This window comes from Corythoichthys intestinalis, chromosome 18, assembly GCF_030265065.1.
Source record: "Corythoichthys intestinalis isolate RoL2023-P3 chromosome 18, ASM3026506v1, whole genome shotgun sequence".
NCBI classification, from domain to species: Eukaryota; Metazoa; Chordata; class Actinopteri; order Syngnathiformes; family Syngnathidae; genus Corythoichthys; species Corythoichthys intestinalis.
In genome coordinates this window covers 26855600-26880285 of record NC_080412.1, presented here as the reverse complement: position 1 = coordinate 26880285, position 24686 = coordinate 26855600, and the positions used below count along the sequence as shown (strand labels likewise).

The following is a 24686-nucleotide window of genomic DNA, read 5'->3' as shown; positions in this document are numbered from 1 at the left end:
TTAATACTCAAATAATGAGTAACTGCTTACGATGTTTGATATTTTTCCTTTTTTACTTTAAAAACAAATTTTCACAGAACAAAGTTATCAAAATGAGCTGTTATTGTTATACTGTACTATAACCTATTTAATAACCACATTAAGCCAAAGAAATGTAAATAAATAAATAAATAAATAATTAGATTTTGACAGAGAAAAAAGTTACATAAACGAAGCATCATTCATCCAGCATGAGTGCCCTGTAGTGGATAAAACATTTCCTATTATGAAATTAAAAGGATTATATTTCCGGTTTTCCACGGGCAATCGGTGCTAAGTAAAACCTGGGAGAGTTTAAAATCCGCGCTTTCAAGTCATGTTGTCGGCAGCACACTATGACAAATACCGTATTGGCCCGAATTTAAGACAGCCCTAATTATAAGACAACCCCTTCTTTTTCAAGACTCAAGTTTGAAAAAGGCTTTTTGAACACCAAATTAATTTTTTATACAGAAAATAATTACAGTACATCTGAAACAAATGATTATAACAATATATTTGAGAGAAAAACCATGTTATTTTGCCTCATTCAAATCTTAATATCTGAACATTTAAATATGTAAACTAAAGTGCAATCACTTTTGTAAATGATAGGCTTCTGGTTTTTGAAATGTAAATAAATCAATCTATTGTGATAAAACAACAAAATTCTAATAACTGCATTAACCATCAGGGGTTCGCTTTGTTCAGGGGAGTCAAGTTCAGCATTCGCTTCAAAGATATCTGGCGCCATCTAGCGTCGTGAATGGGTATAATGTCTAGACCCCGAATATAAGACGACCGCCACTTTTTCAGTCTTATTTCAATGCAAAAAAACTCTGTCTTTTATTCGGGCCGACATGGTACTTAATTTTTACGGTGCTTTAAAGATGCCATGTGATTGAAAAGGCCGGCGTGATCATAGAACGGCAAGCTTGAGTCTGATTGGTGTCGGAGTCATGTGACTATTGTTGTGGTGTCTCATTTGTGAAACTGGTAGAGCCATTGTTGGCATCATCTCTTGCCAAACAAAAAAGTAAAATCTCATATGCATGTAGAATAAAGAGGAAAAATGTAATGACTAGCGTAGCCCAAAGTAGTGGCGTAAGAGTAGCGTTTGTTCTTCACAAATCTACTCAAGAAAAGTAAAAAGTATGGCTTTATAAAACTACTCTGAGAAGTACATTTTTCTCAAAAAGTCACTCAAGTAAAGGTACCGTAGCGGAGTAAATGTAACGTGTTACTACTCACCTCTGGGCGAAAGTCATGCATTGTCACCAGATTTAATAGGAAAGGTACATACAGTAAATGAAAAAAACATCAACTACCTGATGAAATAATTAGTCGTGAATATTAATAAGAAAAGTAACCAAAAAATGCCTAACATAAAGTTTGTGGTTACGTGAAACCTGGAGAGAAGAATTCAAAGAATTTAAACTAAAAGTTTAGAGAAAGCACAAAAAAAGTGGCATAAAAGTGCTGTTGACATTGTAAGTGGTTAGGAAATTCTGTGGGAAAATGTGTGTTCTAAGTCCAAATTTAACTTTGAATTGAACATAGAATTTAGTCGAAAAAGTAGAAAAATCATGTCACAAGGTGGGTGATGACAGCATAAGCGGAATAGGAGGAGGAACCCTGTAAAGTTGTGCTGTGCCATCTCATCTTGCAGCGATGGCAGTTTGGGCTGAACGTGCGAAGCACCTGGCACATTTAACCCCACTTTGCCCAAACCGGGCTCGCCTCCAATACGCAGCAGTTTATCGTTTAATCCCTACTGAGACATTACTTTTTGGGTCTCCCTCTCGTCATCAAGACGGGATAACGCAATGGCGGACGAGTGCCGAGCGTGTCATCGCCGTTATGATGACAAATTGAAAACGGAGCGCAGCCCCTTAAGAACAGATGGTGCGTGCGCGCGCCGAGCGTGGCGCTCAGCTCAGCACTTGGCAGCGGATACCCACTTTAAAGACGTCACTAGTTAGTGTGGCTTTTACGGAGAATGGCACACTCGCACTCTCATCACTGACTTTTCCTACAGCATTCCGTCACTATTGGTGATGTCATCATTTTGTACAATTTCCAACTTGATTTGTGATCTCAGCGACAGTATACTGTATTTTTGTATGGTTTTTCTATCAAATAATTACAAATTATGATATTAGTGATCTTATGCCATAGTAGCTGTACAATTTCCTATTATATTTTCAATTACCATTCATAATGTTATTAATGACTTATAATTAATAAACATTTTTTAAATAAAAAAGACCTACAGTATGTTCTTATAGTTTGTCATAAGTGCATTTTTTGGGAAGGATCTCATCAGCAATTTTCTGCCATACTTTGTATTTCTTACTAAAATATTAACAACTTCCACTAAATTCCCAGTGGACATTCATGATGCCACTGGCAGGTTTAAGCTTTTTTTGTATGGTTTTCTAATAATATCATGACATCTACTTTCTGTAAAACCTTGTCAATTAATTCCAAACTCATTGTCTGCCACTGATGATGATAGACGTCAAATCCATTTGGACAGGGAGGGTTGGCAGCAATCTGTCCGACTCTCCAGTTCAACCCTTTATAGAGAAAGTGACCATTAAAAACTACCAAAAAAATAATATTAGCATTATTATTTTGTAGGGTTGTTCCGATCATTTTTTTTGCTCCCGATCCGATCTCGATCGTTTTAGTTTGAGTATCTGCCGATCCCGATATTTCCCGATCCGATTGTTTGCCGATCATATACATTTTGGCAATGCATTAAGAAAAAAATGAATAAAACTCGGACGAATATATACATTCAACATACAGTACATACATACTGTATTTGTTAATTATGACAATAATAATGGCATTTACATGATTAACATTCTTTCTGTGAGAGGGATCCACGGATAGAAAGACTTGTGACTTTGTATATTGTGACTAAATATTGCCATCTAGTGGATTTGTTGAGCTTTCAGTAAATGGGAAGTGGAACCATGGCTGTGCGTCATGCTACCAATTGCTATATCTTCTCTGCGTTGGGAAATAACTTAAGGTGTTAAGACAAGGATCAATTTCCAACTTGCTTCCCCACATTGCTTCCCATGATATTTTAATCATAGGGAGGGGGATTCAAGGCTTTAGCCAATTAAAATATGGCTCCAAAGGCTGCCAAAATTCCCTCTACTCATTTGGCGCTGCCTTTTATCTCTCTATATAGGTAAGACGGCGTCATTACAGATTGAGCGCGACAATGAATGAGCATACATTCATTGCATTAATTATTTTAATGCGACACATTTTTTAATAAATTAATTGCCGCTGTTATCGGAATATTTTTGATAACTCTACCGTAAGCCTAAACTAAAGACTCTGGATGAGTGTAACATATTATGTCTGTAACGTTAAATACAATTAGAAAATGATTTAATTAAAATATATATATATATTAAAAAAAGGCATGGCCGATATTTTTTTGCCGATTCCGATACTTTGAAAATGACGTGATCGGACATCTCTATTATTATGTCATCAGTATTAATTTTTAATTATTTACCATTATTGTATTTTTATATCACCGTAATTTTCGAACTATAAGCCGCTACTTTTTTCCCCTCAGCGGCGTCATAAGACTGCCATAAGACCGTCATACAGTAATTATAGCACTATCATGGGCATTAATGAATGTTTATGAAAGATGTCATTGTCATCCGGCAAATTATGTCACAAACTCCATTTATGTCCAGCTCAGATCATTACATCCATTCAAAGGTGAAATAATTTGCTGGATGACACAAAATGACATCTGTCATAAGCATCGATTAATGCTCATGGCAGTGTCATTTCATAATTATGATGGTCTTATGACAGTCTTATGACGCTAGTGTCAAATAAAGTGTTACCAAATACCATGACTGACTAGCAATTAATGAAAAAACTGGAACAGTAACTGAAGAAATTAGAAACACAGGTTCTTGTGTTTGGAGAATAAACAATACTGATTTGCATCTGAAGAACACCATACCCACTGTGAACATGGGGGTGGAAACATCATGCTTTGGGGCTGTTTTTCTGCAAAGGGACCAGGATGACTGATCTGGGTAAAGGAAAGAATGAATGGGGCCATGTATCGAGAGATTTTGAGTGAAAATCTCTTTCCATCAGCAAGGGCATTGAAGATGAGACGTGGCTGGGTCTTTCAGCATGACAATGATCCCAAACACACAGCCAGGGCAACAAAGGATAGGCTTCGCAAGAAGCATTTCAAGGTCCTGGAGTGGCCTAGCCAGCCTCAAGCTCTCAACCCCATTGAAAATCTGTGGCGGGAGTTGAAAGTCCGTGTTGCCCAACGACAGCCCCAAAACATTACTGCTCTAGAGGAGATCTGCATGGAGGAATGGGCCAAAATACCAGCAAAGGTGTGTGAAAAGCTTGTGAAGAGTTACAGAAAATGTTTGGCCTCTGTTATTGCCAACAAAGGGTACATAACAAAATATTGAGATGAACTTTTGGTATTGACCAAATACTCTTTTTCCACCATGATTTGCAAATAAATTCTTTAAAAATCAAACTATGCGATTTTCTGTTTTTTTTTTCATATTCTGTCTCTCATGGTTGAGGTTTACCCATGTTGACATTTACAGGGCTCTCTAATACCCCTTTCCCACTGGCGAAAAAACCCGTTTCAGCCCACTAACAATCGGCTTTTGGTGGCAGTGCGAAAGGTGCAGCGACCCGCCTCGCGTTAAAATCACCTCGGCTCTGATCGTCATGCAGTGTGAAAGCAAAACCCCGGGTCAACAGTCAACACCCTAATCTACGTGGTGACGTAGGCTAGTACGTGATGCGTCATAACAAAAACCAAAAACCATGTGCTCTAGCCCGGATCCACATACGGCAAACATTCGGTGTAGCAGCGTTAGCAATAGCCATAACAGATGAAACAAAGGCTCTTCTCCTTCTGTGACGTACACGACTCCTTTCAATTTCAAACCAAAATTCACGTCGCCTACGTTGCCTCAGCACAAGCACAGTGTTGATCCTTTGCTGCATTTCCACCATTTTGCGGGCAGTAAAAAGCATGAAAACAGAGAACACAAACGGGAAGGAGGCTTCCATGTTGCTTTGCATTGTTAACTCCCTTGAACTGAATGAATTCGGTCGCACTTGTCGAAGCGCATCATAGCGTGGTGACGTCACGAACTTCACGCACGGCTGAGGAGGGGTGGGGGGTTAGTCGGGTGAAAAAAAAAAAAAAAAAAAAAAAAGAAGACACTTTGTCAATAGGAAAGGTGCCAAATGCCAATTGCTAATGGGATGCATCGGCTTGGAAAAACGCGTGTTGACCCAAGGAGCATAATATTTTTAAGTGGGAGAACTTGCACAATTAGTGGTTGACAAAATACTTATTTGCCCCTCTGTAACCCGCTTACTGCTCATAGTTAGCTGGGATAGGCTCCAGCACCCCCGTGATTCTCATGAGGATAAACGGCTCGGAAAATAAATGAATGAATGAATGTATAAATTAATATAAGGTTACTAAACTCTAAATTAATTAAATCAAAATCAATGAAACACTGTTATAGCCAAAAGTAACACATTTTTTCCTCCATAGTATTTATCTATTTAACAATTGATGGCAATAGACATCCAATTCATTTAAACTGGGACTACTGGCTGTAATTGCTCATATTTCAGTGCCATTGATGGTGCCTATAATGCCAGACTACAAGTTAAATGAGTGCTCTGTACAAATTACACAAAAAAATCCTAATTCTTTTCTACCATTTCCAACTAAAATCTTAATCCCCCATCCTTTAAATCCATTTACTGTGCGCGCCTGGCTGTCATCTCGGATTTGCGTAACGTCTCGTGCCATTCAAACAACAGCCCCGAGGACACGGCTGGCCACTGTATGCTCAGGTATAAAGTGAGTTTAGTGGACCACTCGAGAGTCATCTGTTCCAAACTCGATAGAGGTTGGGAAAAAAAGCACAGACACTGAGGCGCTGCTTCTCTGTCAGAGACGGAAAGCACTCAGGCTCCGGTTTAGTTTCAGTAAGGTTGATATTGTTCCTCGGCTAGATGAATACTGTCTCATTCGATTAAACTCTATAGTCGGGGATAACGCAGCCACTGACTGGAACAGAGAAGTTAACTCACAGGCTGCCGTTGACAGCTATAAACGTCCAATCCAGTCCAAATGAATCGGACGACATTTAGATAAAAAATGTTGTCTAAATGGTGTATTATTTTCATATTCATATACTTGTGAACTGGAGTACCTGTAAAAAAATAGTGTCCTGCCATTTCTTGGCTAAGAGTAGAATTATTACTTCCATCGAATTTCTTCTTATTAGATTTAAAAAAAAAAAAAAAAAAAAAAAAAGTATTATTAGATGCATCGAGATTTGACACCTGATGATTCGATCACGATTCGTAAATGTTCAAACACGATTTTCCCTAATAACTTTATGACAGCCGCTAGTCGCGGAACAAATTCAGGATACGTCTGCCGCCCGGACACGCGTACTGAGTGGGATATTTCCTCCTGTTCAAAAGACTCGGAAAAAAAATTTGTGTATGAGACAGGCAAGGACCCAGCAGTCGCTGCTTCTCTGTCAGAGACCGAGAGCACCCAGGCTCCGGTTTAGTTTCAGTAAGGTTGATAAACTCTATAGTTGGGGATAACGCAGCCACTGACTGGAATAGAGAAGTTAACTCACAGGCTGCCTTTGACAGCTATAAACGTCCAATCCAGTCCAAATGAATCGGACGACATTGAGATAAAAATGTTGTCCAAATGGTGTATTATTTTCATATTCATATAATGGTGAACTGGAGTACCTGTCCTGCCATTTCTTGGCTAAGAGTAGAATTATTACTCTTACTTATTACTTCCATCGAATTTCTTCTCATTAGATAAAAAAAAAAAAAAAAAAAAAAAAAAAAAAAAAAAAAAAAAAAAAAAAAAAAAAAAATCAAATCTCTTAAATACAGAGTACGTACTAGTTAGCGGTGTGCCAAAAAATTGATTATTAGATGCATTGAGATTCGACACGTGATGATTCGATCACGATTCATAAATGTTCAAAAACGATTTTCCCTAATAACTTTATGACAGCCGCTACTCGCGGAACAAATTCAGGACACGTCTGCCGCCCGGAGACCTTTAACGGACGCACAACGTTATGATGGCTGCAACTGAAGTTACTGAGTGGGAGATTTCCTCCTGTTCAAAAGACTCAAAAAATAAATTTGTGTATGAGACAGGCAAGGACCCAGCGGTTGCGCTTTGGGTCCTCTTCTAAGTGATTTTTTTAGAGAGAGAGGGGAGGAGAGATAGTTCGTTGCTCCTTGTCTTTCAGTTGTCTTGCATTAGGTTCAAGTCTTGTTAATTGGAAAATGTCCCTACTGTTTTGCGAAGTCCCGTGTCCGTCTATCAGAGGTGAGTACACAAACCCTACTGTACTGTAGCTATAGCTTTTATTGCTGTTGTTTTTAAAATGTTCCTAGTTACCGCCGAACGCTATGCTAATTAGTGACTTCGTTAACCTGTATTTCCATGTTAATTTGTGCATTGTTTGGTGGTGTACTAAAGTTACTGCAGAACGTTTAAAACCAGGATTAAGTACAGCGGTAACACTACAAACATGCGAAATAGTACAGAAATCTGTGAAAACAAAGTATATTGGTTAAAAGAAGTCTTATTTCTAAAGACTGTTTGTTTGCAGATAATGTGGAATTCATTCCACCAGTGTTAATTGTATTGCATTGTTGAGAGAAATAAGTACTGCCTTTGAAACAGCTAATGTTTTTGCACCTTCTTGTGAAAAAGAGCATCTCAAGGTCAGCTGTGTGTTGTATAAGCATGTTGAGAAATAAGTGTTGCCTTTAAAATGGTTAATGTTGCACTTTCTTGTTAAAAAAAAAAAAAAAAAAGAAACGCTTAAGGGCAACTTTTTGTTGTGTCGTATTCGAATTAAATCGTGGGGTGCATTAGATGGCACACCCCTAATACTAGTACTACAATTTTTTTTTTCTTTCAATACCCTTTTTCCTCATAAAAAAATTTTTTTGCAATACTTTATTATAAATAGAATTTGAGGATGACTTTAATATTGAAAATTTATTTTGACTTTTTATCTAGTAATATTGCAGACGGGAGTAAAACTATTGACCGATGTTCAGTAAGGTTTCTCGCAATCACAAGTATTGTGGGTGATTCTTAAACGCACCATTCCACAATAAATGGGGGTTCACTGACTGAATGCACAAGTTGCAAAATAAAAAACAAAACTGGCGCCTCCGCAATATGTTTTGCAGGCACTCAGGGTCATTTGAAGTCCCACCCGTCCCTCAGCCAGCACCTTAAACGCGTCGTTTGTATTCAGCGTGTGTTGGAGTGCTTTGCGTGGAGGATGATGTACTCCGGCGGCGAGGACGGCAGCCAAGCGCGGCGCCGTTAAGCATCCCCTAAATGAAGTGTTACGGGCTCGTTTGTCGTCATGACAGCCGTTTGTCATCAGAGGGCAGGATATTTGACTTCTATAGCCGTCAAAGGCGTTAAAGGAGTTTCAATCTCCTGTTAGCTGCTCTGTGGTTTTTAACTCATTCACTGCCAATGACGCTGATAGACGTCCAATTCATTTTAACTGGGAGGGGCAGGATCACTGCCAACCCGCCTAGAAAAAAACAACTAAAAGGCCAGTTTATTTTCTTTTTCAAAATGTTATTTACCTACCTGTTTAAGTACCTTCTATTTTTTATGATTTTATTGCAGATTATTATTATTACTTTTTTTTTAAATGAAGCATATAAAAGAAAATCCTAAAAACAATCATTTTTCGATCAAGCCTTAACTCATTGGTTGCTATTAACTCATTCACTCCCAGCCATTTTCTCCGGTGCAACCCCCTTCGCTCCCGGCCGTTTTACTGGATTTTAACTGATTTTGCAAGGCCCACAGAAAATTCTGTTCTATTGCTATATAAACATGGACCCCATCAAAAAAAAGATTAGACTCTCTTCTTTCAGCAGGAAAAAAAATGAAAGTTCATATCTTTTTCCATTCTTTAGAAATCAGCATTAGAAAATAGCTTAGTTTGAGCAATTTTCCAATTTCTGATGAAAAAACACAGAAATTGAGCATTTTGTGAAAGCATACATTTCAAACATAACTTTGACTTTAACACAGCAATTTTTTGCTTTAGTTACATCCCAAACATCTGAATAATGTTTTCTTTTTACAAAATAACATAAACAACAAGACAAATAGAGCTTTTTATAGCAAAGTAACAATTTAATTACACGTAACTGAGAGATGACGCTGTTGTGGCTGCGACAGCCGGGTGAACTTTTCCCTCGCAAAGATGGATTTTTTTTTTTGTCTCTGCGGGGTCTGCTCAACAAGCGGCACGGACTCAACGGCATCGTCCGCTGCACTGGTGGTCCCGGTCGTTGTGCTCGGTCGTCCAGCGCCCAGCATACCGGAGGTCCTCTAGGTTGTTCAGCTCGGTCGTCCTCCGCCTGGCATCCTGGACGCCATTTGGTCATCTTCCGCCGGTGCCTTGGCCGTGCGGTTCGGCGGTTGAATCGGGTTGCGGGTCTTACCAAATGCGCTACTGCCTTCCAATGGCCAGTTTTATTGCTTTAAAATTGATTTTCAGCTTTGTGCTTTGGAGCTAAATTGATTTAGAACCCAGAGATGTACTGTATCTTGTAAAAAAAAATAACGTAAAAGATGTATAAATACGTCTTTGGGACACTGAAACAATTAAAAATAGAACGTATGTATACGTTTTTGGGAGCAAATGAGTTAACGGCCCTAGACTAGGAGGGAGGCATTCGTACATTTGCTGCCAACCCTCCCACTTCAAATGGATTGGACGTCAACTAGTGATGAACAACTGATAAACTCATTTAAAGTTCCAGCGTTAAGATGAAAAGATCCACATCATCATCAGTGGCACTGAAAGAATTTTTTAATTGGAGACCCATTGCCGTCAATGAGAGCCGTCAATGGGAGCCAATATATTGCCATCTTATCTTGCCTTTGAAGATGACTTGGCTTAATTTGAGTCTTTGCAAGATCAATAAAGCAACACGTCTTGCCTTTAGTTGCGCAAGCTAACAAAAAAGAATTCATCTTCACTTGTTAGTGTAAAAAAGAAAAACTATAGCAGCGCTCAAGTTAAATGACATTGTCATTGAGAGAAAACACACTCCTCGACACAATTGTTTTTGAGCAAAGCTCTCATCATCTCCGCCGTGGTGCAAAAAACACTTCTTTGTTCTGAGAAGCCTCGGGTAGTCGTCTTCTCGGCACTAATGAAGTCTCCGTCACGGCCTCGTCGGCTAAACGCGTTAGGGGTGGAGAGATGCCGTGTGCTCTGACGCTGACGTGACAAAGCCGATGAAATTGTACCTGAGAGCCTCGTTTCGCAAGGCTACGGCTCTGCGGAGTGTTCCGTCTAATTGGAACAAAACAAGACTCAAATAAGACTCTTCGCTTTTGCTTTCAAGGGTTTCTGACTAACAAGTTCAATGCTCTTTCAATAATGAGTGCAACGGAAACTACTTTCTGAGGAATATGTTTTGAAGGTAGAACAGTCCTGAAATGCATGTACTCTAAAACCCTGATTTTAAGATGGCTGTCACAGTTTGCATGGTTATCAGCCACTTTGTTTATAGCCTTGATTTTGTCACGGCAACACTGACAGGATTTGATTACATCCTCTAAACAAACACAAATTAATGAGACAAGAAACATGTTGTCTATTTGTATTCGAGCCAAAGGAAAAACTAGAGGTCATTCGCTCCAGCTGTTTGTTCTCTCACCGTAGCGCAAGCGCATACTTTTATCAGGCCTTGTTTGTGCTTTGACGCAACAATCGATGAATTCCGAATGCTTCTCTATCGATCCAGAAAGCAATGTTGGTTTTGGCATCGCTTTTATTTTTTGTGTTGGTCTTTTGGACGAAAACACTTATTAGTCTTAGTCTTATTTTTGTCATTTCAAAATGTGTTTGTCTTCGTCCAGTTTTAGTTGATGAAATCTAGGGGTGGGCGATATGGCCTTAAACACATATCACGGTAAATTGAGCAGATTTACCTCGATAACGATAAATGACGATAAATTCGCCCAAGCGGACTGTTATATAATTTGAAAATCTGAATCAATGAATGAAATACAGATTAACAATTTCTCGTTGATTTATTTACCAGCTTTCAATTTGATATATTTAACAATTGTACATGCAGTCTAAATATTGAGTATATAAAAATGTATTGTAAACAATAAGAATTCAAGTATGAACATTTATAACAGCTTGTATGGCTTGAACAATGTACATTGACAAAATCAATATGCCAGTGCAAAAATGTCACTGGAACACAAATGACTTGCAGCTTGAACAGTACAGTTCAAAAAGACAACTTATTGTTAACGGCTGCTGTGACATAATTACTCAATATAAGTGTTTACTTCATGGTTTCAGGGTCCCCCCCATTTTTCCCCCAGTGCATTTTTTAATACATGCACGCGCACATGAACCCCCCAACAGACACACACACACATTAAAGCTATATTGATCTTCTGCAAATCAAAACATTTTAGATTTTATGGTAGCAATAATGACACAGAATTAAGTACATACAGAAAAATAGTAGCTGGGACCATTAGTTGGTTATATTCATAAGTTTCACTGTTGGATTGTGCTTTATGCTGAATGCTTTACCATCACAACAGCTATCAGAGAAATCACACACAGACAGATACAAAAAAACGCGACATAGTAATTGCTAGATGCAGTCCGTGCCCAATCCACTCATTATGTTCAGCCGTTTCGACAAAGTTAGAGCTGCTATCCAACTCCCACCACGTTCATTTGTAGCGTTAGCGCTAGCGGCCTGTGGGCTGGCTACCAGTAGAAAGCACTGAAAGCACCATCTTTGGAAATCGTGAGATGCCACCAAGAGTCTACTAAATGTCGGGTGAAAGTTTGGCGAACCTTCCTTAAGCCACACTCCATCACGTTTTGCTTGTAGCGTTAGCCGCTAGCGTTAGCCTACCAGGCTTCTGTTTGTTTGGCTTCCTGATGACCACGTGACTCCCTACGTAAGCACACTAACTGCTTTCTTAAAGGGGAATCAACATAGACGAACAACACAGATTCAAAGCGGGATGAAAAGACTGTATTTTCTTGTTTTATTAAATTACCGAATTTACCGACATGGTCAAAATTACGTCGGTCATCGTGAAGAATTTCGGTGATGGTAAATTTTTGGTTTACCGCCCTGCTCTAATGAAAACTCATACAAATTTCGTCCAATTTTAGACGACAGTTACTCAGGGTGTTCTCGTTTTAGCCCCAAAATAAATAAAGGTTTCCAACAATTTCGAACGACGAGCACAAATTGTAGCGTCTACAAGGACAATGGCAACTTTGTGATAATAACACACATGCAGTTCGAAAAGCAGTACATTAATTTCAATTAAATCCACCTAGAAGCCACGAACTGTATGTAAAAAAAGTTGTCTGATCGTTTAAGAGGATCCTCGCCACACTAAAGTTGATGCTAATATGAATGCTGTGCAGACGCGACGAGTTTAGTGTGTGATGATCAGTCAGCATAGATCTTTAAAGGCTAAACCAACATTGCATATTCTCTCTTGCCAAGATAAGTAAACAAATCTTACCATGTGTTTCCAAACAAGTAAGACGCAGCGCAGGCAGCCTAGCCTCAAACTAGAGCTGTCCCGACTAGTCGACGTAGTGGACGTCATTGATCACGTAAATGCGTCGACGAGAACACCATCCCGTCGACAGTTAATGAAGGGTTAAAAAAATATATGCGTGAAAAGTTGACAATGGCGGATGCTCGGGATTCAAGCGGCCCATAGCAAAAATTTGCTACTCATCTGTTGCTTAATCCCGTCTCGTGAAACGAATTTGATCATCTCAAATTCATCTCATTCTCTGCTTATTTGTTTCTGAGTTTGTGCTCCTAAGGGTACCCTTAGGAGCAAGTGATGAGTCAAAATGAGCAAAGACGTCATTGAAACAAAGGAGATTGATTTGAGCAAAACCAGATTTGAGCAAAATTTGAGAAGAGAACTTCTCTTCATTAAAAAGGGAGTTACACTTGTACAGCATCTTTTAGGCGCTCAAAGCACTTTGACACTATATCCTCATCTACCTGCTGGTGACACAACAACGTGGGGTTCAGTGTCTTGCTCAAGGATACTTAGATGAATTCATCAGGACAGAGAGTTGAACTCACGACCTCTGAGTTGGGGAATGACTTCTCTACCACTGAGCCACGCACAGGCTCAGACACACTGTGCTCGATGTGACGCGGCAAAATCAATGGAAAGCAACCTCAGAAAGTGCATGTAGCAGTGTCAGCGATGAAGAAAATGTATTATATTTTGGTTCATTTAATAATATATATATTTCTTTGATATTTAAAAAAAAACTGTGATGCAGTAGTTTTAGCGAGACATCGTCAGCCAGCGTGTTGCCTGTTTTGATTACTTCATCAAACGAGGACTAAGGTTCTTCACACTATTTTGTTGTAAACTTTTGGTCTTCGTAACCAAAAACCGATAATGCATTTGTAGCGGCCGATAGTTTTCGGTGCCAAATTTTCGGTCACATCTCTAATTTTTACATTGAACAAGATGAACCAAATATTTTCTTGAATTTTGGCATGAGATTAATTAAGATGTGATTGGACATGTAAGAGCAGACACTACTCTTTCTTACAATGAAAAAATCTTGAAAACCCAAAATGAGCAATTGCAGACTGGAAGGAGATCACATTCAGAAATATTTTTGACTGGCACAATACTGTATATGGTTGCTCCGCGAAATCAGTAAAAGAGGTAGCTTTGAGGCAAGTTGAAGAAATAAAATAATTTGCTCATTTTTATCTTTTACTGAGACATTACTAAGATCGTGACTCCAAGTAAGGAGATAAAATTGAGACACATTTGAGATCGACACAAGTACTCAGAGTTGTCCCTTGGTGAGATCTTGAAAGGAACTGTGAGACTTTATTCAAAAATCGTGCCAGTAGAATTATTCTCAAGACCATCTCATATCATTCTCACTATGAGACTTACTTCTCATGAGACAAATTTGAGAAAACTGAGAAAACCACTCTGGTCTCCATTATTGCGGATTCATTTCTCAGAGATGTAAATGAGACATGAACAAGATCTCATCTTCAATTTTGCTTTGCTATGGGAGGGAGCGGCACAAAGTATAAAAAGCGCACCAGAGTGACCAAAGCATGGACCTATTTCAACGAAACAGAGGAAGGTACTCGGTGCAGTCTGTGTAATGCCAAGCTTGCATACCACGGCAGCACGTCGGCCGTGAATGAACACCTGAAGCGCCGTCACCCATGTATAATTTAGGAAGACGACAGGAGACAACAAACTGGCTGATCGTAAGTCTATATAAGACATTTTTTATTGAAGTTGCCATTATGTCGGTCATACGACAGAGTATTAGGGGCTAATGTCGGGCTAATGTAGCTGAATAAGCAGCTACGTACTTTATGTAGCGCATTGCCGCCTACGTTAAAATCAACCATATTGAAAGCATCGTGTTTTAGAATTGGTCTTCCAAATATGGCAATCCTTATTATTTTGCTTTATCTACATCAAATTATAATCAATAGAAAAATTTATACTAATGCTTCGTTGTAGTTCCTAGTGAAGGTACATGTATGTAAAATGCGTAGCAGATAACAGCTATATTACCCCTACGTCATAATGTGACTTTTTTTTCTCGTAGCAAATTTACGACTTTAATCTCGTTTTTTTTGGGGCCCTGATACTCCGTCGTAGCATCGTATCAACATGCATCATCAATTTTTTTCATGTACTTTACTTCAGTGATTTATTTATCTACTCTGTGGGTGCTCACTCAAATGCTGAGAACAATATAGACATACCACAATAAGAGAAAATGAGAATTGTTTTAAATTTCCTGTTGGAAAAGTGAAGTCACAGTGTTCTGAATCAATTTACATTCAATTCTTTTGCACTATTTAATGCCATCAGCATTTTACTTTATTGTTTATGTGTGATTTATCATTGTTATTTATGTGTTTATTTGTAATTTAATTCAAGTGTTCCAAAATGTTTTTGTTAATTAATAATCGTTAACAAAAATGTAATTGCAAGATTAGTGGTTAAAAAAAAAAAAGTCATTAAAAAATTATTAGAGTAGTCGGTGACCCTTTACAATAAGGGCCCCTTAATTAACATTAGTTAATGCATTTTTAGTCAATAACTAATGTTTAAGTAACATTACAATAATCAAAATAATTGCTTATCAAACATTTATTAATATATTAATTAACATGAGTTAATGCATTACTTAATGCATAACCAGACAGTAACTAATGGTTTGGTAAAATTAAAAATATATAAAGTCCTATATAGGGTTAGGGTTTAGGGTTAGTGTTTGTTAGCTTAAGCATGCATTCAGTAATGGTTAATAAAGGTTAAGGGGGGCCAATTTAAGCATTTACAATTTCTTAGTTCAGGGAGACGTGCTACACTTTACAATAAGGGTCCAAAAAACATTCAGTAATGGTTAATTAAGGTTAAATAGTACTTATGAGGTACGTTCACGTGAAATAACCCTAACCCTATGTAGGCCTACATGTATATTTTTAATTTTACCAAACTATTAGTTACTGTCTGGTTGTGCATAAACTAATGCATCAATTAATGTTAATTAATATATTACTAAATGTTAAATAAGGGCTTATATGAATTATTGTAATGTTACTTAAACATTCGGTATATCTTAAAATGCATTAACTAATGTATTAACTTATGTTAGTTAATATATTAATGAATGTTAGATAAGGGATTAAATTAATTATTGCCATTTTACTTATTATATAGAGTTATTGTCTAAAAATGCATTTACTAATGTTAATTAAGGGACCCTTATGGTAAAGTGTTACCGACTAGTCAATTAATCTAAAGTTATAAAAGGGCGGCCGTGGCGCAGTTGGTTGCTGGAGTTGTCCTGGGACCGAAGGGTCTGCGGTCCGATTCCCGGCTACTACAGCCAACTGTCGAAGTGCCCTTGGGAAAGGCACTGAACCCTAATTTGCCCCCAATGGGTTGGCAGCGCCTTGCATGGGAGCAGCACCATTGGTGTGGTGTTTGCGTGAAAGGGTAAATACTGTATGTGCTAATGTAAAGTGCTTTGGGCATTGTGACAATGTAGATAAATGCGCTATATTAACAAAGTCTACAGACAAAAAGGGAGAAAAATAATCGTTTGGGACAGCCCTACTTTAAACACATCCAAAACTCTGGTGAGAAGAGTGAGAGAGGCACAGCACATTTTACATGAGTGACACGGAACCAAACACTGCTACGATGCATCTGAAAATGTCACGCATTGTGAACATATGACAGAAACTATGTTGCATTTTCGTCTCGTTGACGCTTCCTCACAGGAAAACTAGCATCCTTTTCATTATGTTTTTGTTTCTCAAGCCATGTTTTTAGCTCATCATCTTCACGTCATAAAAAAAAGCTCGTCGACGAAATATTTTCGTTATCGTCATTGATGTAAACAATGCCATCAACAGCATAAGACCCTCACCTGCGGTCAGGCAGAATGGGGACCCTCCACCCTTTGATGAAGCTCAGGTTGTTGTCAGACAGTTCCACCCACAGGGGGAGCTTGGGCACCCAGACGGTGAGCTCCAGAGGAGCGCTCAGGTGCTCATAGCTGAAGATGACCCTGGCGTTCATCGAGCCTCTTGTCTCCTTGCCGTTGACAAACACATAGTCGCAATTCACGGAGACCTGCGCACAGAGTGGGGGTGAAGGTCAAGGTAAGGAGTATAGGTCTATATGGTAATGGTCACCTCGGCTACAAAGGGAGTTAGATATGATTTACGGAGGGGCTACACAGGACGCTGTCAATGTCGAAGTTTATTTGTTGTTCCAAGGTTGACTCTCGGCGCACAGCAAATATACAACATGGGATAAAATTAGCCAGCAGCAAAACAGAAAACATTGAACGTTAGGACAGGACAATTAAGTACCGTTTTGGCCCGAATATAAGACAGTGTTTTTTGCATTGAAATAAGATTGAAAAAGAGGGGGTCGTCTTATATTCGCGGTCTAGCCATTATACCCATTCATGATGCCAGATGGCGGCAGATATCATTGAAGCGATGTTCTCTCATGACAGATCTCAGCTACTCTCCTCATTAAAGACACTAGATTGCGCCAGATATCATTGAAGCGATGTTCTGTCATGACAGATCTCAGCTACTCTGAAGTTTTACCAGTTTGCATGATTTTACTGCAATGTTTTTCCTTATTCAGATTTGTTTCAAGACTAGAATTACAGTTACGTAGACTTCACTTTCATGGTTAATGCAGTTATTGCAATTTTGTTGTTTTATCACAACAGATCGGTTTATTTACATTTCAAAACCCAGAAGCCATTCATTTACGAATGTGATTGCACTTTAGTTTACATATTTAAATGTTCAGATATTAAGATTTGAATGAGGCAAAATAATATGCTTTTTCTCTCAAATATATTGTTATGATCATTTGTTTCGGATGTACTGTAATTATTTTCTGTATAAAAATTAATTTGGTGTTTAAGAAGTATTTTTTCAAACTTGAGTCTTGAAAAAGAGGGGTCGTCTTATATTCGCCTTCTAGACATTATACCCATTCACGTCGCTAGATGGCGGCAGATATCATTTAAGCGATGTTCTGTTATGACAGATCTCAGCTACTCTCCCTATTCACGACGCTAGATGGCGCCAGATATCATTAAAGCGATGTTCTGTCGTGACAGATCTCAGCTACTCTCCCCAATTACGACACCAAATGGCGCCAGATATCATTGAAGCAATGTTCTGTCATGACAGATCTCAGCTACTCTCGAGTTTTACCAGTTTGCATGATTTTATTGCAATGTTTTTCCTTATTCAGATTTATTTAAAGACTAGGTACAGTTAGACTTCATTTTCATGGTTAATGCAGTTATTGCAATTTTGTTGTTTTATCACAATAGATCGGTTTATTTACATTTCAAAACCCAGAAGCCATTCATTTACGAATGTGATTGCACTTTAGTTTACATATTTAAATGTTCAGTTATTAAGATTTGAATGAGGCAAAATAACATGCTTTTTCTCTCAAATATATTGTTATGATCATTTGTTTCAGATGTACTACAATTATTTTCTGTATAAAAATTAATTTGGTGTTTAAGAAGTCTTTTTTTCAAACTTGAGTCTTGAAAAAGAGGGGGTCATTTTATAATCAGGGCCGTCTTATATTCGGGCCAATATGGTAATTCATGAAATGGCAGCCAGTTAAACCAATGAGTGCCCTATAAAGGGTTACATTTGTGTAGAGCTTTTTCTGTCTTTTGTTCTTGGTAAATCAAATTTTTGGTGAAAAGATTCATAAGATTCTATTTTTCGCCTCTATCGCCCAACAGTATTGATACATTTTTCATAAGGGCAGGGGAAAAAGATGTTCTGAGGATTGTATGGGTTGTATTGTTTAAAAAAATATCTGCCAGATTTGAAAGCTGACTTAATTTTCTTCAAAACTAAGAAACATTCACATTGACATTCCTGCCTTATGTACAAGAAAACAATGTTGAGTGTATCAGCCACTCCAACTTTTTCTGGAAATCGATCAAATCCATTTTTGAGCCGTCAACTAACTCCTAACTGAAAATGACCAAAAAAAACCCCCTCCGTGGCGGTGGTATCTCTCCATATGGGATAGCAGGATAATAAATCCATGTGTATCTTCAAGGTCGGACAAGGCGGGACGGATCGTAAGAGTTTACAGGGCGAAACCGTGATATTGAACGTAGAACCCGTATGTGTGTCACCTTGTTTCCCGCCTCTGTTGTCTTGTATGCAAATGTTTCTGAATAAACACAACTGAGAAAAGAAAATGTAATGCGTGATATGCAGATAAGAACCGCTACAAGCGTGAAAAAAAAAATCCTTCGCAGGGAGGAACAGGTGTTGCAATGCATTTGAGGAGTCTCACTTACATCGTTGATCATTTTTCATTATCCATTAAAGCCATGAGCAACTGTGCCCAGTGATATTGAGTTTGCTTGCTTGGCTAACCGAGCCTCCGCTAATTTAATACCAGACCTTCATGCACGGGAAATACACTTGACAGTTCAATAACTATCTGCAGTTACTGCACAGTAGTTCTGGGGTCATTTGTCAGTGCCGGAAGAGGACCGTGGGGAGGCCCAGGAATCTATGGGACGGCGATCGCGGCTTTGCAAAATATAGTAGCAAGGACTATGAGCAATGGTTTCAGATCTGGTTGTTCGCCCACAATCATCAATTCAGTAACTTTTGCTTCCGAAGCTTTAAATGTAGTTGCTTGAAACCTTTTAGAACCAAAAACAAACACTGCAGCTGTCGTTGTGGCTAAAGTTTAGATGCAGATCAGGAAACTGACAAACAACACGGCAAAGAACGACTCTTCGTGCTCCACACTGTTACGTAGAAAAAATGACCTTGACACCTTGATTTTTTACATTTTTATAGGTCGTTATAATTTTTTGTAATTTAGAAAAACTGAACCTCATAAAGACATGGCGACCATATACGTGGATATCACACTTTGGATCATGTAGGCCAGTGATCCCCAACCACCGGGGTCCTGGCACATTTGCTACCGAGCCGCAGAAAAATCATGAATAATAACCAGTCAACCAGCTAAGTAAAACATTAACTTATGTCTGTCTTCTGCTGCCCCGCGACCCGACGACAAATTAAGCAGTAGATGGATGGAATAGTACAAGAAAAAGTAGAAGTATTACGTCGAGCTACGGTAGATATCACATGTATATGGAAGTAGATGCGAGATGAGAGACTCGGCGGCATTAGCACATGTATAGAGAACTAGATGTGAAATGACAGACTAGCCGGCATTAGTAAACAGCCGCCATCTTAAAGCAGTAGACTCCTCGGTCTGAATAGCCTATATAAGCAGCTATGTAATTTACGTAGCGCGTTGCCGCCTCCGTTAAAATCAACAGTATTAAAAGATCATCAAATTATAATCAATAGAAGAATTTATACTAATGCTTCGTCGTAGCTCTGAGCTAAGGTACATGTATGGCAAAAGAATATGTGTAATTGTTTTTTTTTACACTGCCTGTTAAAACAATCAGAATCGAGAATCGTTCTAAACTGGAATCGAAACACGGAATCGAAATCGTTCAATTTCAAACAATGCCCAACCCTAGTGCATGGTGAGTTACATTTCCCTGCACTTAATGTTAGTTTTTAGCCCCATCGTGTTATTTTATATTTACTGTAATTTTCTGCCACACATTGCCAGTCCGTGAAAAAAAGGTCAACTTCACACCTGTCCATGGTGCAAAAAAGGTTGGGGGCCACTGATGTAGGCCATAATATTATAGGTTCCAATTATAATTGTATATATTTTTTGAATTCTCAATCATTATGGTACTTTTATATTATTTTATGAATAGGGTTGGGCATCGAGCATCAATGGGAACCGGTTCTAACACTACGATGCTCCTGGAATCAATCGAATTTTTAAAATTTCAATTCCTTGTTTCGATGCCCTGACCGCCGAGCGGAAAAAAATTGCTCGAGTTTAAAGACTGATATTTATATACAAGTTATATTTAGCCCTGTGAGAAGTTCATTTATTTTCCAAAAACATCGAGAAGTTAAGACTTTATTATAAACTATGCAATTTTTTGGACCCTGCATTTTTTTTTTTTTTTTGACCCCGCCTCTTAAAAGAATCGGAATCGGGAATCGTTCAGAATCGGAATTGGAACCGGAATCGTTCAATTTCAAACCATGCCCAACCCTATTTAGGAATACATTTATAAATACAAACAATTATAATCAAAATTAAAATGAATAAACACAGAAATATACTCTGGTTTTTGCTCCCAATAACACGCTAAATTCCAACTTATTGTTGGCCTCTGACAACAATAGATGTCCAATTGATTTAAACTGTGAGGACTGACAGTGATCATTCACGATGGATTGCCCGTCTAACACCAATCGATTTTAGCCAATGAGTTCAACGAGTGCCCGATAAAGGGTAAAGTCAGTCTCGAGTTCTATTATTCTTTCCCGTCCTATTGGTGCACAGCATATCAATATGAGATAAGGCTAACACATGCCATCCCCCACCAATGTCGCGGACACCCCCAACGCCACTTTCCTACGGCGCCATGACTCACAGATGCCACGTGAAAGCGGGAGAGATAAGACCTTGTGTCACCCCGTCACATCTCACCCCTGCGGTTGTCGCGCATGAAGACTCTACCTGAACCGAGCACATACATTTGTTGCAGGAAAAATGAATTGGATGGGAACGGGTTTGTGACAAATTGGGGACGATAGGCGTCAAGGGGTTACCACACAACACAAATGAACTGAAATGAGCCAAGTAAATCCTCAGAAGTGTCAATTACAAGTATCTCTCTTTAACGGGATTGTTTTGAGCGTAGAAAGGTCTGCTCAGGACAGCCGGTCCTTAAAAGACTGCTGCTCAGCTTCGTGAGTGCCCAGATGCTGCCGCCCTTTAATTACCTGCTATCACTGAAGTGGATCACTCACACACATACGCACTCACACACAAACACGTATAATCTCCTCCAATTTGTATGGACGTGTCACAAATGAAAGCCACGTGAATGATATGGGGGAACAAGAAAGCCCCATCATCTCTCCTCATATTCCGACGTCCTCTGATTAATTGCCCGCCCCAAGGCGGCTGGGGTTAGCAATTTTTTTTCCCTCAGCGACGGCGTGTTAAATGGAATGAAAGCTGACACATGGCTCGGCATTAGCGGGCACCGTGTTGCCGCTAAGGAGCTTTCGCCGCCGTGATGGATGTGTGTTAAACGGATGCGAGCTAATTTAGCCGTGCTAGTCTAAATGGCCCACACACACACTTACACGTATATTAGCCTGTTGTTGCTCGGATTAATGAGGCTAAAGATAATCTGTTGGCCCGGAAAAAGGGGGAAGAAGAAGTAAAAAAGTCGGGTGACAGGGAAAGTGCTGAAGGGGTTTTGTTCTCATTCAGTTGCTAAAGCACTAGTGACAGCGCCCGCCGGCGTATGGACATTAAAGTCCGGCGAGTTTGTCCTGACAGGTGTGAAAGTAGCAAGCGGGTGAGTCATTTGTTCCCCAAAAGTTTGCTGTTATTGTCATGAAGCTGTCAGTATGGAGATTGGTGTCACTTTGTAATGCCTTGAGTTAAGTTGTGTTTGGTTTTTGCCTTAGTGTTTCTTGTCCATGTGATTATCTATTAATTTCACCTATTGTGGCCTGCCCCTAGTGTGTCCACCAATCAGATTCCTCTTTTATCATCCACCTATCTTCCATTGTCTCGTCATCCCTTGTCTGTGTACTTAAGCTCTCAGTGTCTGTTCACTCCTTGTTGCGTCATTGTTGAATCGTTGTCTTTTTGTACGCCCATGCCCTAGTGTTCAAATCTCTGAATAAGTAAGTTTTGAGCCTAGTAATGTTGAGATGAAGCCTCATGAGGCACTGAACCACTTAAGCCAATTGGTTCGAGAAAGGGTTCATTTCTCGGAGCTTCATACGTGCATGGTACCACCTACTGGCTAAGTGTATAATCACAGTCAGTTGTCTCCCAACCACATGAGTGATTTGTTGATTTTTGTGTGTGTGCGTCTGTTAGGGAGGAATTATTTTGCCAAATATTGTCTGACCATATCCTGTATCCTGTATCCATGTACATTGATTATGCCATATGTATGTACACGGCAGAAAACCAGACAAGACTGAAAAAGCAGTTTCTGCTCTTGCCCTCCTCTTTAAAATAAACCACTTTATTTTAAGCCAAAAGAAATGTGTTTGATAGAGCAATATGCCTATATGCTGCCATAGCAGATTCATGCCGCTTGAAGCCCCCAAACTATTTTTAATTTGTCCGTTTTACCCTGCGAACCCGTTTACAGATGTCGTACAACCACTTTTGTTTCAACCCAGCCATAAAAAAGGTAAGTAATTATATCTATTATTCAAAATGTCTATCATTTTTAGCTTAAAATCATTAATTGATGTCTAATATTTAATTTAAAAAAAAAAAAAAACGACTTTAAAAAATTATTCACTCGCATATTTTAAACAATAAATAAGTCATGGATATCTACCACATAACTCGCTTAATTGTATTTTTTTTGTTACTGTCGCATTTCCCCCGATATGTTAGATGATGAATAATCGATCCAAACAAAGAAAAAAAAAAAAAAAACGATTAAAAGGGTAAATATATGAAAAAGAAAATCTGTACCACTCCTTGATGTCTGCGATTTCTGCATCACGACACTTGTCACATTACCATGTTTCACCCATAAAATCCCTTAAAAAATCCGGACGTGGCCATTCACAGCTGTGTCTTGACACTCGGTGATACATGCTACATGGAGTTTTTGGATCGAAACAACTTAACTACCCGATAATATCTCGTCAAAATCATGGAGTCTTTAACTCATTTGCTCCCCAAAACCTATAAATACGTTCTATTTTTACTTGTTTCAGTGTCCCAAAGGCGTATTTATACGTCTTTTACATTTTTTTTTGACAAAAAACATCTCTAGGTTCTGATTCAAGCTAGCTCCAAAGCACAATGCTGAAAATCCATTTTAAAGCAATAAAACTGGTCACTGGAGGGCAGTACCGCATTTGGTAAGACCCCCAACCCAATTCAACGGAACGAACGGCCGGGCCGCACGGCCGGTGCGCCGACGGAAGACGACCAAATGGATGTCCAGGATGCCAGGCAGCGGACGACCGAGCAGAACAACCGGTAGGATGCTCGGGATGCCAGGCGCTGGACGATCGGGGAGAACGACCAGGACCACCAATGTAGCGGACGATGCTGTTGAGTCCGTGCTGCTCGCTGAGCAGAGCCCGCGCCGCCGTGCTTGGCCGCTTGCGTCCCCCGCACCCTCCAGTGTCCCGCATGGAAACGTGCATGGCCAAACCAGTTCCCCTCCAAGAACACAAGTTCCCCCGGTGAACTCTGCCACGAGGCAGTGGTCGCCAGTAAAGAAAGAAAAAAAAATCCATCTTTATGAGAAAAGCAGCGATGAGGGAAAAGTTTACCCCGGCTGTCGCAGCTACAACAGCGTCATCTGTCAGTTAGTTATGTGTAAATAAATTGCTACTTTGCTATCAAAAGCTCTATTTGTCTTGTTGTTTATGTTATTTCGTAAAAGGAAAACATTATTCAGATGTTTGGGATGTAACTAAAGCAAAAAATAGCTGTGCTAAAGTCAAAGTTATGTTTGAAATGTGTTTACAAAATCCTCATTTTTTTCTTTTTTCATTAGCAATTGGAAAATTGCTCAAACTAAGCTATTTTCTAATACTGATTTCTAAAGAATGGAAAAAGATATGAACTAACTTTGTTTTCCTGCTGAAAGAAGAAAGTCTAATCTTTCTTTTGGTGGGTTCCATGTTTTTATAGCAATAGAACAGAATTTTCTGTGGGCCTTGCAAAATCAGTCAAAATCCAGAAAAACAGCCGTGAGTGAAGGGGGTTGCACCGGTCTTTTTCTTAACACCTTATATTATTTCCCAACGCAGAG

At 39.1% G+C, this 24686-nt stretch overlaps 1 protein-coding gene across 3 annotated transcripts in view; it reads right to left on the bottom strand.

Moving 5' to 3' along the window:
* tmem132e (transmembrane protein 132E) overlaps positions 1-24686 on the bottom strand; it is a 530001-nt gene that overhangs the window by 23305 nt on the left and 482010 nt on the right. For all 3 annotated transcript variants that reach the window (XM_057820318.1, XM_057820319.1, XM_057820317.1), the window contains one exon: positions 16653-16858. In XM_057820318.1, coding sequence (XP_057676301.1) covers positions 16653-16858 — 206 coding nt within the window. The remainder of the gene's footprint in view (positions 1-16652; positions 16859-24686) is intronic.